The sequence below is a fragment of the Actinia tenebrosa genome, unplaced genomic scaffold (assembly GCF_029948245.1).
Source record: "Actinia tenebrosa isolate PJP-AT-01 unplaced genomic scaffold, QUT_ActTen_1.0 PGA_scaffold7__59_contigs__length_16204524, whole genome shotgun sequence".
NCBI lineage: Eukaryota > Metazoa > Cnidaria > Anthozoa > Actiniaria > Actiniidae > Actinia > Actinia tenebrosa.
Window position 1 is genome coordinate 676,995 of NW_028292584.1, and position 13,763 is coordinate 690,757.

At 34.6% G+C, this 13,763-nt stretch overlaps 1 protein-coding gene across 2 annotated transcripts; it reads left to right on the top strand.

Annotated features, from left to right (window-relative positions):
* Positions 1-391: 391 nt before the first annotated feature.
* On the top strand, positions 392-12,940 carry LOC116308763 (uncharacterized). Of its 2 annotated transcripts, XM_089040488.1 has the most exons (7): positions 392-903; positions 5,909-6,270; positions 6,828-6,932; positions 8,707-8,982; positions 9,816-9,897; positions 10,612-10,639; positions 10,762-10,924. In XM_089040488.1, the coding sequence occupies exons 1-7, from the start codon at positions 797-799 to the stop codon at positions 10,783-10,785; spliced, it is 984 nt and encodes a 327-aa protein (XP_088896614.1). In that variant the 5' UTR covers positions 392-796; the 3' UTR covers positions 10,786-10,924. The 2 variants fall into 2 exon arrangements, with proteins under 2 accessions (XP_088896614.1, XP_031575105.2); XM_031719245.2 differs by lacking the exon at positions 10,612-10,639 and having other exon boundaries at positions 394-903; positions 10,762-12,940.
* Positions 12,941-13,763: the final 823 nt, after the last annotated feature.

Here is a 13,763-nt window from a genome sequence, read left to right on the forward strand (position 1 = left end):
CTACTACAGGTACTACGGATACTACAGATACTACAGGTACTACACCTACTACAGGTACTACAGATACTACACCTACTACAGGTACTACGGATACTACATCTACTACACCTATTACAGGTACTACAGGTACTACAGGTACTACACGGATACTACAGGTACTACACCTACTACAGTTACTACAGGTACTACAGGTACTACGGATACTACAGGTACTACATCTACTACACCTACTACAGATACTACAGCTATTACTGGTACTACGGATACTACACCTACTACGGGTACTACAGATACTACAGGTACTACACCTACTACGGATACTACAGGTACTACGGATACTACAGTTACTACAGGTACTACAGGTACTACGGATACTACAGGTACTACATCTACTACACCTACTACAGATACTACAGGTATTACTGGTACTACAGGTACTACACCTACCACGGGTACTACGGGTATTACACCAACTACATGTGCTGCACCTACACGGATCACTAAAGGTGACACCGAACGATGCAACACTACCACAACACACAACCCCAAGATAGTGCCAATTCGTGTGGTCATACATGAAGGAACGACCGATGCGTGAATACGGTTTTGAGCCGGATCTCTGGATTACCGGTGATTTTTGCTCAAATATATACTTTTTCGATCAATGTTAGCATTTGCTTGTATGGTTTTAGTTCATCGACAACTATAAACGAAAATGAGACCTGAAACCTAAATTTTCAGCCCCAAATACGACATCATAAAAGTTGTGTATCGTGTATCGATCGCTCTCGTCGACATGCTTTGGCTCGAAAAACAAGCGATTTTGTTGGTGTTTTCGATTTTTTGTGCCCTGGTTACTTCAGATATTTATAAATCAGTGATGTGGACGACCAACAATCCTCTGTAAGTTGTACTGATTTTATTTTATTTGGAATCTTTCGTGTTTATTCATGCTAAACTACTTTATATCGACTACGTAAATGATATTTGTTTCTTCATGCATGCTTGCCGGGATGCTTGACACTTGACGTTTCATAAGCTTTTATTTAATACATTATAACGCATTTTTATTTCATAAAACCACAGACAATATCTAGCTTTAAATACTTATTTCAATTTTAATCTAAAGTAACAAAAATACAACGAGGAACTTAGCTTAAAAGTTCAAGGAAAAAATTATTGTGTAATAAGATCTAACTTTTGAATCTTGTAAATTCCTGTTCAAACCTTGGAGGTACAAGACTTAAGCTTACTTTTTAAAGCAAATACGTTAAAAAGTCTAATTCAGCTTTAGCAATATTTGTTCAAGACACAACTGAAGCTGCCTGACACATCTGTTTACTTCCTTATTGCGATGTAGCTAGCTCATTCTGAATTATCAGGCCGCTATTTATAACTTTCTTAAATAATTGATATATTTTTTTCTTGCTATGAAATTGTAAGATATTTTGACTGTACTTTATTCTGGCGAATACGAAATGAGAGTCGTAGCTAGGTAATCAAATAGAAAGATAAAAATACAATAGAATTTTAAGGAAGCTGCAAGACAACAGCCGCTATACACTCTTTAGATAATGAAGAACACAATAAATTCATGTAAAAGTAAACTAAAACCATAATTTTGTAGAACTTGTTTCTGCAAGTAAAACTGAAAATAGCTGCAAAGAGATTGCATGCAATACCCTTGTATATTTGTTATGCAATGTGTTACTTCATGTATTGCCTTTGCCAATATTCATCTGGCTGCTTCGTCATTTAATTCTGACAGAGATAGTTTTGGTAAAGCTACAGCAGTATACATATAATTTAATTAATATTGCAGGAGCCTGGCATGGCCAGTCATGCATGCTTTTAAAAACCGCTCTGTTTGACAGGCTGAGCTTAAATTTCTTCAAAACTATATTCAGAAATTGTCCATTTTTAGAAACAGAGTACAGACTAAAACTAGAAAGCAAATCAGTCTGATGAAACTTTTCATTTATAATTTTACAATAGATGGGTACGTCATCTGGTTAGCTTGATTTACAGTCAAACCAGCTAATGCGTTTCTATCAAGGTTCAAAGATTTATTTTATTATTCTAGATTTGATTTCAATCTTGCTTCGGAGCTTGCATTAATCAAACGAACATTGTAATTTCAATCCCGACATTTACCTCAAGACATTAAAATGTTCATTTGTGAAAGGATTTAATAATGGAAAAAAGTGGCAAAAACTAGTCTTTCGTATGAGTTTTGATCCCAATTTTCGTTTTGGGTTAACACTCAAAACCTTTTTTAAACAGTTAGAAACTGAGTGTACTATGATAAAATGCCTGTTTGAAGCAGTATTTTCAATCGTACAAAGATGTTTTGTTGCATTTGTATTAGAATCTTGCTTTGTCAGGCAATTTTATAGAAAATATATGGGAAATAATCAAATAAATGAAGGCCTAAACCTCATTTTAGAATAAAATTTTTGCTTTGGGTTAACACTTTGATTCCACTTTAAACTTTCTGAATAACAAGATTTTAGCCTTGTACAACAACCTTTCTTCAAGAAAATAGTTTTTGGCGCTCACTGCTTGAATACAAAAAGAATTCTCTCTTAAAATGTTAGCTACGACTGTAGAAATAATTTTGGCTTTGCATGAATCTGTGAAGAACTAAATAAACTAAATTAATCCGATGCCAGTTTTCAAATTTACAACCTCCATTTCATTATGCACATTTCAAAGCAAGAGGGAAATCAAAACTTTGAATGATAAACTGAATATTTGAACCTCTATGGAAATGCATGAGCTAGTTTGACTGTAATTATTCATTACCAATAATTTGAGCTACTTTATCTTATTTAGAGGTCAATGACAGAAGGGACATATGATAATTGTATATAAAGAAAAAATCATATTGCATATGCAGAAATAATATAGTCACAGGATCAGGCAGATCATAGTTAATAGTTAATATTTAACAATTTTTTGCCTCAGGGCTCAGTGATTATCAGGGAATATTTACTGGGGCGCGAGTCTTCAAGCGGCGAGGTAAATATTCCCCAATAATCACTGAGCCTGAGGCAAATAATTGTTTTAGTATAAATACACAGGTGATTCTTTAAAAAAAAAGAAAAAAGAAGAAGATGAAAGGCATTTTTTCCCAGTAACACCAACAAAGTGGCTGGCCACAATTTTGGATTTTTGCTCAAGGTGATTATCGTGTGATAGTGTGAGTTTCTTGACTAATCAGCGCATGAGATTTTCTATATTCACCAGCTTATTTTTACTAATTAATATTAACTATGCATTGGCAGATGAATAACACTTCAAGCTCAATAATAATACTCTGTTAATAATTTTTACTTTGAGGACACTTGAACTGTGAGCACCTTGAGTTTTTTCTTATTATTATTTCCTGAGCTTTCAACTGTTTCAAACCCTCTAAAATGAAGCATTGAGTTCAAATAAACTTTGCAATCTAAATCTTAATAATCGTATTTCCATTTGATCAAGGCTCAAGGAATGATTTACAGTATGCATAAAGAAGTGATAAAAAACCCAGTGCTGTTGGTAATTTGAGAGTCTGAGTCACCATATCAATTCATAGAGATTTGACATATTTTGAAGTAATATGTAGCATTGATGTTTTGAAAGTGTGCCAGACAATTCGCTTGGGGTCAAACACTCTGATAAGCTGCCTTAAGTATATATAAGTCCTGTATTGTCTCAAAGTTAAATATATAATGTCACAGCTTTTCCTGTTTCAGTTTACCTATGGAAATAAGTAAATAGTTTGTTGCATATTCAGATCAAATATCACTTCCTTAAGCTTCAAGATTGTTTCTTAAAACTGTAAAAGTCTATTAATGGAATTCCAGGATGCACGGATACATCAAGATTCAATATTACCTAATGTCAAAATAAGTCTAATACTATAATAGAGTATAATACCAAAGTGATGACATCACAAAATTGTTTCTAAAGACATTTAGGATTACTTTTGATGACATTATCAGAAACTGCATGTAAAAATATCATAATTTATGATGCAAAATTTTAGACCGATAGAGTAAAAAACGGTTGAGATATAGGTAATTTAATACAAAAGTATCCCCATGCTTTTTCTCTCCTTTGAGGCTGGAACTAATGTGATTGGACCCAGTCCAAAATAAGAGAAAATGTATGGGGCTATTTGCAGCTTAAATACCCAATATCTCCATTTCTAACTGAATTGCAAAGTTTGATGATGTTACACTTCGGTACTCTATACAAAGACAAATAATTTTTTCTATTTTTATTTCATCTGGTATTTTTCTAAAATAATGATGGCGAATTTTGATCCTGCGTTTGTTTTTCACGAAACGACAAAGTATGAGTTAAACAAAGTAAAAGGATGTCTCCAACTGATTTCAGCTTAGTGTACTTCCTCAAACAATGTGCTACTACCTTCTATGAAGAAGCTCATTCATGGATATTATATTAATATTATATTAATTTGTTTAGCAAGAATTCATCAATTTAAAATTTTAAGATTCTTCTTGTGACTAACGGAATTCCAAGTTCAATCATGGAGTATACGATAATATTGTATGTGCCATCTTCCTTTGTGGATTCTCAAAAATTATAGAATAAATTAGATGGTTTACAGTCAATTCGCCCACGGACCAAATCGCCCACGCCAATTCGCCCACGCATAAAATCATTGATCAAGTGTTTGCCAACTCGCCCACGCCAATTTGCCCATGTGTAGAATCACTTTAAGAAATATGTTACCATACATTAAAACTAAATTAAAGTAGTTTGTGATTTACCAACCTTACTTGACACTTATGAGCTCAAGACTTCAAAACCCGAACTCGTAACCAATCTTTCTCAACCATTTGACACGGACAGACAGACGGACAGTGACCAAGGGAAATAGAGGAACTTAGCTCACAGTCTAAGAATAAATTTTAAGAATAAGAAAAAAATCCAAAGAGGAAGCTTATTCCAATTGTTCTGGCAGATTAATAACAGCCAGCCCACTTTAATAGAATAAATTTGGCCTGAATCTGCCACTCATCAAATTCTTGTTCCACTTCAAGTACAAAAATTTGGTAACAAAGATTGGTGTACTATCATTGCTCACAGCCTGACACTAGACTTACACCATATGAGGATTTTTTGATACGAAATGTATTTACGATTGGCAAAAAATGTAGTGTTTAAACCCTAGATGCTGACTTTCTAGCCTCATGGACATACAGTGTAGGTATTAATTTCAAAGTTTGAAATTGAAAATTATTACCAGATACTGTACATGCATGTACTACATGTATGAACTATATATACTATGGATAATACTATGGTGGCCCATAGGCCTTTTCTGAGTTGGATAAACAGGATGCATTGTGGTCTAGCTTCGGTACAAACAACACAATATAAGGCATAATGAACAAACCATGTTTGTACCGAAGCTAGACCACAATGATCCACATTCACTATCTCAGAAAAGGTCTACAGTATGAGCATCACCTATTCGACATTGGTAGGGGGAGAGGGAAAATTGCTTCCTAATAGAGTTGGGATTCCTGTGTTTTCAGGGTATCAACATATATTATTTTGGTCACTGATTGTACTGTCAGTAGCTTGTGAAAATGAGGTTGAAATCATAGAATTGATCTGCCTATAAAATATTCCATGGTCCTACCTCATGAGGTGTTGTTAACTACTGTAAGACTAAGTCTTTTGCTTCTGTCATCCAACATGGCTGGCACCCATTTGTTTTTTTACAAGTGAAATCTTCCCAATGTCCAGCTTTTAAGATTCTGATAGATTATAAGTCCCTGCTAAGTCTAGTCTGATCTATTGCTCTTGTCATCCAACATGGCAGCCGCCCAGATCATGTATTATTAGTTTGTTATTCTTCATTTATTCTCTACTTTTTTCCTAACAGCTTTTCAAATTCTGGTAAAAAATTAAGTCCCTGCTTTGGACAAGATCTAGAAATGAGAGTCCATTTACAGTCCAGCCTTCCGATTGTCTGTCCATTTGATTTCATCATCATGCAGACCCTTTCTAGCAAGCCTGCCACTGGAGTTTTGTACGAAAACTTCTGGATCGTGTATGATGAACCGAGCTTTCGTAACTGTGACATAAACATGACATATAAAGATGGTAAAAATGAAAACAAGAAACTGCTTGAATGTGATTCACCTGAAGCTTTGAAGTCTTTCACTTACTCCATTGACTTTAAGGCAGATACTCCAGCCAATTCAGGAATCTCATTTGTTGGTGGTAGATACTACTACTTTCTTGGTTAGTGTGTACAGTATACTACAATGTTTATCGTGGGTGGTATAGAAAAAAGAATTAATCCATATTGTTTTGCCCCCCAGAGCAATTCTTTGCAAATTTTGTTTTTCAGATATGAAAGTGTTCGCGTCCACATGCAGCACATTCGAATGGTTTTCAAATCGTTATTATTGAGCATGCGCAAAATTGTGTTTATGTCATTGATTCAAAAATTTGCGGATATGACCGTCCACGTGTATCCATATTCAGAACGTATTCTAAAATTTCCACTCTAGAGACTGTTTTTGAAAATTTCCAGATACGCATGCAAAAATTTCTAGACACCTATGGACGCAACCTGTGCCTGCAAAAAAAAAATTGCGGATACGAAAATTTCCAGATGTACATGTGAACAGGGCCTAAATGCAAGGGGTCTATAAGTTAAGGCTTTTTGTCTTTCACCTTTTGGGGTCTTGGTTTTTTCTTTGGGTTTTCTAGATTTTCAACTGAAAAGTTTCAAATGAAAATAATTAATTTTCAACAACCACTAGTAAAAACTTAGCTGTGTTTTGTTATTATAGCAACATCAGACGGTACAGATGGCTCCCTTAACAACACTAAAAATGGTCATTGTAATGATGATAAAGTTCGCATGAAGTTCAAGGTCTACATCTGCAAACCTGATGGTAACTTTTAGATTCAAGTAACTTTGTGCCATAAATATCTTTGAATTCTGTAATCTTATATGTATTTCAAAACCTTTTACTAATCAAAGTAGTAGCCAAATAGTGTTTCTTTTTTCATTTCTTCATCAATATTAATAGTGTTCTTCCATATTCAAAGCTAATAGTAAATTGATTGATGATTATTTTATAAACTTCTCCAAGCGGAGACCCAATGAATTTTTGAGAGGTGGTTAGTACAATCATGTAGCACTGTTGATGGTTGTCCTACAGGGTTTGATTTTGTTCTTTGTGGTTATGGTTAGTGGTGAAGTGTAGAGACCAAACAGCCATTTATTTAAAGTGGTCATCCAAGCCACTTGAAAGTCTAACCATTTGTAGATGAGATGTACAGTAATTACAAAGGCAACATCTTCTACTCGGTTATTTCAAGACCCTGAGTGCAGCATAAACCCACAACCTCTCGCACAACAGAGCAGACACTCAAACACTGAGCGAAACATCCCTTGCAAACTGGATTTCCAACTTTCTTGGAATTCCAAAGAATACCTAACAATTCTCAAGTATGCAAATTAAGTTTTAGCACTTGACTTCTAGAATTCCTGGAAATTTCTTGGAATCACAACACCTTTTTGATTGAGAAAAGCTTGGAATTTTTGAGAACATTATCATACAGCAAATCAGATCCTGAGAATTCTTTGAAATTGTAGAGAATTTATTTTTCAAGATCTAGGCAACAACTATCATGCTTTCACTTGAAATCTCATGAAGTCTGATTGTGTCTTATCAAGTGATGATAAACTTAGATTTTGAGGATTTTGAGAAGTGGAGGAAGAGGATATTGTTGTTTGGTCATTTTTCATAATATTGTGTAGTTCTAGAAATAACCATATTCCTGGCCACAGAGGAAATTCTTAATAGGACCCCCTACCCCTTTGCTGTAACTACAAATAGTAGTGTACCTATCCATTAATCCCAGGGCTATAAAAAAAAAGCAGTTGCTAAATCACGGCTGTGCACTTGGCTGGCCACATCATACTGATCAACATGGATGAACCCAAAATTATGCTTGTATTTTGAAAGACAAGTACCAAAATATTTTGGCTAGGAATTGTCATGTCCTGGCATTGACATGCTGTTAATTTTAACCCAGGCCTGCATCCATCCATCTGGTGTTCCATCTCAACCATAGCAATCTATCTCATTTTATTCAAGGGAGAAAAAAACATCTTATTGACATTTTATTATTAAAAATCATGGTTAATCATGTCCATTTCAATAGACTAATTGGATGGTGTGGCGGCCATCTTGAACCATAATGCATTATGGGGTGTCAAGGGGGCAAATAAAGCTTTGTTAAAGTAATGATGTTGATTAATATTAACAGCTCATCACAAGAGAATACAAAAAAAGATGAGTTAAGGTGGAACATGGATCACCTTTACCCATAAAAGAAACACATGAAAATTTATATATTTTCCGTCATCTTTGTTTATTTTTGCCCCCTGACAAGATGGCTGTTGTATCGTCAAAAAAAACCCATCAATGTAGTCCATTGAACAACTATGTTTATGCAACAATAGCTGTAAAAGCTTTGAAGCTTGTATGTGGTTGCTTTGGGAAACTATATTATTCTGAGTAGATTGTCAATGTGATACTGGGCTGCACAGCAGTACTCCATCAATGAAGGGGCTTAGAATCAGGGGGGAGGGGGGCTTATAACCTGGATTCTACAGCATATATTCGTTAGAATAATGTATTTTGTCATTACTTGCAGATGAAAAGTGTCAGAATGTTTCCATTGGTGAATTTTTTTGTTCACCTAATCAATCTGCGACAACAACATCACCACCTACTACAGTAACAACGTCACCACCTTCTACATTTACCACATCTACTACAACTACAGCAACTTTATCAGCACAAATGAAAAATTACTCTGTTGGATCCTCAAACTCAACTACTACTGACAAAAATAGCACACCTTTGCATGGAACCAATATACCAATAAACCCAGAAAATCTAGAATCCCAGGACATTCTTAGAGAGCTTTGTAAGTATTTTGAAAGTTAAATAAATTCTATATTTTTTGCCTTTTTTTTTACTACTATTTATTCATTTCTGTAATCTTTGCATGATCACAGCTGTAAGAAACAGCCCATTAATTGTGTATAATTTTATCAATCAAATCAATCAATGTTTGTAGGCAGAGGGTTTAACTTCATTTGGTTAGATATTTTTCATCAACCTTAAAATAATTATACTTTGTTCTACCAAGTTTTCGAGCTACACGGTCATCTTCAGAATAATATTTAAAAGTCGTTATCAACTGTAAGAAAAACTTTGCCATCAAAACAATGTGCATGTGCGTCAGTCGTGATCTTATGAACAGCATGCACAGTACGGTTGATGAAAAAAATTTAACCAAATATATTTTTACTACCTGTGCTATGCTATTACATGCAGGGGCGTAGCCAGGATTTTCCAAAGGGGGGCCCAAATTCAAAAATCCGCCATTTTGTTTGGGCCTCCAAAATGCTGAACCAAACAAAACAAAAAAACAAGAAGAAAAAAAAAAAAGAAAAGAAAGAAGACCGGTATTACATTTCAATTTTGCTAAACTTTAAAATACCATTCTAAAAAAGCTGCCATTTTGTTAGTAAGAAGGTGGGGACGACCCTGTATTACTAATAATGATTGATGGGTTAAGGTAAATTAAATGAATTACTGAAATAACAAACTTTATTTCAAGAGGGTAACAAACAACAGTTATAATTTAAAAAAAATCATACTGATAACCCATTGAACCTTACAGGTGTTCACAGGTGTTTTGAATTAACTAAGCCATATAATCTCATATTATTTTTCATTTATTATTTTTTATAGCATGGTGGAAGACACTAGCAATTATTTTAATTTGCTTACTTATGGCACTTATAATTGCTATTGTTGTTTGTTACTTAAAAAGGTAAGATTTGAAATTTCTATGCCAAAACATACACCTACTTGCAAGAACGTTGTCATACAGTATGAAAATAGAACATTAGTGATTTAGTGGGATAGGAATTATATTAAAAAAACAAAAGAAGATCACTGAAGCTGAACTTTTCCTTTTGTCTTTTAATGTGTTCCTTTCTCACCAAATTACTAAATGTTCTGTTTTTGGAGGACAACGTTGTTGCAAGTAGGTGTATAATACTCTATAAAATACCTGTTTTGAACCTCAAGTTCTGATTGGTTGGAAGTGCATGCATTATGAGAGCATACAGCACAAGCATGCTATTTCTACTTTGTTATTCGTGTTGAAAATGACAGTTTCTCTAATTTGTATTTTATAATAGAAACAAAAACTTGTTTGCTGTGCTTGTAGTTATAAAGCACAATTGGGGATTAGCAGAACACTCGAGTAGTTTTGAAGAATTTTTTGGCAACCCCTCCTAATGTTTTTACAAAAAATTTCTAAACATTTAATCACCCCTTTATCCAATGCCCTAGTAAAAGAAATGACCAAGGAAATTACCCCACTAAATAACAAAGAGAGTGACATCATAACTTTCATAGAGACTATGAACAGCCATTTATCCTATGAAGTTGAAAAAGTGTCCTTTAAAAAACTACAAAATAGACTGTTCCTGAGTCCCATTAAAAGAATGCATTTTGATCTAGCTGAACACCGTTTTAGGCCCAATGAACAAAAGACATTGGAAAAGGTATAACTGCAGAACATTATGCCACCATGTAGCATGTTTTGTACAGCTCTGAGATGCAATATGACAGGTAGTTTTATTATTTTCAAGATAAATACTGATTTATGTTCACCTTTTTATTGAAGGCGCAAAGATATACATGTAAATAAAGGAAATAGAGTCACTCCACCTGAAAGCAAACAACATGAATATGATGTACCTTATATAGAACCAAACATGAAGCTCTCCTTTAATAACGTGAGTTATGATAGTGAAGATGGAAAAAATGAACACAAAATGAATTCATTTAACCATAACATAAGCCCTGCACAAGCAGTAGACAAACCTGTCGTCAAACAGAATCAAAACCAAAATGACACACAAGAGAGAGAGCCAGAAAAGCTATACCCTGTAGTGAACAGTGAAAACATGGGGAATGGAACACCTGGTAGGATAGAGAGTGATAAGAAGAGACATTAGAGGCATAAGCAATAACAATAAAGATAAGACTGGAAATGGAACACCTGGTGGGAAAGGTAGGCATTCAAAAGCCAACCGCGTTATCTCTCTTCCACCTTTGGGGACAATGCATGTTGTTTTAAAGAAATATTTACCCAGCACAGAAAAACGAGAACTGCAACCTGAAAATTTTAATTTCTATTGAAGGAATGACTTGCACTACCTGACAGTTCTGATGACCTCAACTCTATTACAATGAGTAGTTGTGTAAAAATGAACATCACAAATGAAAAGAGCACTTCAATATTAGTAACAGGGCAAAGTTTCAGCTCATAATGTTGACTACAGGCAAAAAGGCAGTGGTTATAAAATTGAATATTTATAAGGTTTTACATGGAAAAAGTGTTGTTTGGTAAGCTCTTGAAACTTTGTCTCCCTACCAATGTTGAGGTGCTCTTTTCATTTCTATTGTAAATTTTTATACCACTGCTTGTTTTAAGGGAGTTGTGTCATTTGACCTGTTAGTGTAAATCATCCATATAAACATTAGGCGGTCAGGATAGTATAGATTTTGAAGACCCAAGCATCCCCATGGTGCTTTGCCTTCTAACGCTGACATACTGCTCAAACAATATAAATTCTAATAGCTGATCTTTATTTTTCATTATTAATAGTGATCTCAAACAATTGATACTCGTAAGATACATTGGTATCAGTGGCGGATCCAGGGGAGGGGTGCAGGGGGCTCGCACCCCTCCCTGGTTCGACTTTGTGCCCCTACTTCAAAGATTTAACCAATACAAAATAATGTTTTTTTCCCTTTAATTCTGAGGAGTGCACCCCTCCCTGGGTTAACTATGTGCGCTGCACCCCTCCCTGAACAAATTCCTGGATCCGCCCCTGGGTATTACTGGTGCCATTATGTGACTATAGCAATGCTTTGACCAGGCATTTGGATTGAATAAGTAGGGGTTCAGGATGCCATGATCTGTTAATAATTAATTACAGTGAGTGATGTCGATTAAGTCCATGATATCCCAGATGATTTTCATACGGTTCAATTTCTGTTCTGAATTCAGTGAATTTGAATTGATTTTATCTTACCCAGATTAGCAGAATAGGTGCTGGTGTACAGGCTTGATAAATTCTAACTCCACACTGAATGAATACAATGTTGATAAGGTTTTTGCAATATCATAGCTGTCATATTATCAGCAAAATCAAATGAACAGCAAACTTGATTTTGCAATAGAAAATTTCTTTGTACCTTCCTATGGGTAGATGCAATTTGCTAGAAACAAAATTTGCCTGTCAGCATACATTTCCTTGTAAAGGTTGTAAGGTTCCCAACAAATTCCCAATTTGGGAATCCGTTTTTTTCCCCTGTGATAATCCACAGGATATATGTTATTTTGAACCTTACAACTCCAACATAATCAACAAGGTGTGGCTACAGTACAATACAACACAGCTACAAATTTGTGTATAGTTTCCTTTTCATACCAAACCACCAGTAATAATTAGTACATATTAATGCTGGCATTCTTATTTCCTGCCAGTATAGAATTCTATATTTGGTTGATAACAAAAAGGAAAAAAAAAAAAGTTGCTTTAACACAAACTATATTATATAGATTTATATAGATACACCCATGCCGCCATCTTTCACTTCTTTTGGCTGACCAAATTAAATACAGAATCACAGTACATTGATTGTAAAATCTACTTGGTTATGCAAACTTTTAATGGTTTTTGTAAATAAAATATATGATGTATTACAATTACTGTAATGAATAGAATACAGTTCCTATAAGTAAGTTTTATTAATGCACTTATTTGAAGATTAAAATGTTTCTTATTACTTTTCCCAATCACAAAGAAGGATAAAAATCCATTTGGGCTCCATTTTGTTTCTGGAAATCTGGGTTTTTCTTTCTTTCTTTTTTTCATTCTTCTTCTGTGGAGGGTTGGGGCTATAAACCCCCTCCTGTTTTTCTTTTGCATACTATTCTTATGTGCCAATCTTATCATAGCCTCTTCTCCCACTCTTATAAGGGTGTTCCAAGGTTTTCGTTCATTTCTATCTTGTGAATGACTGCCCTTTTTTGTATTTTTCTGATGCATCCTTTCATTCATTACTTTCTTGTTTGATTCGTTCATTCATTCAGTCCCTGATTTAAATGTAATTGCCATTGTGAGTTTGATGATCAGTTTTCCATCTTCCATTTTCCTTTCCTTCACTTCATCATATTGCCTTGCAATCGATTTACGGTAAAAGAAAAGATGGGTCAAACGTCGAACTTCACATGAGACGAACCTAATTGAAACACTGGATAACAGGGCGGTCTTTTTTGATGTTATTAGGTTAGGCTTATGTGAAGTTCGACGTTTGACATCATGAGCCTAAGTAAAAATAACGACCTTGTAGTAGCAAGTGAGCAAGTGGCTGGCATTTAAATTTAGATCGCGATTTTTCAGATTTTTTGAAATGAATTTCACTCATCTTTCATGATTCCTGGGAAGAGAATAATAGAGAATGTATAACTCTAAAAGAAGACTCAAAAATCTCTCGAAATTCGTAAATTTAAATAAAAGATTGACTCTTTGAAGAACACGTGAACAAAACAAAGGGGCAAAGAAATGGCTTTTCCCAACACCAGCAGGTCAATCATCACTTCCGGTTGGTTTA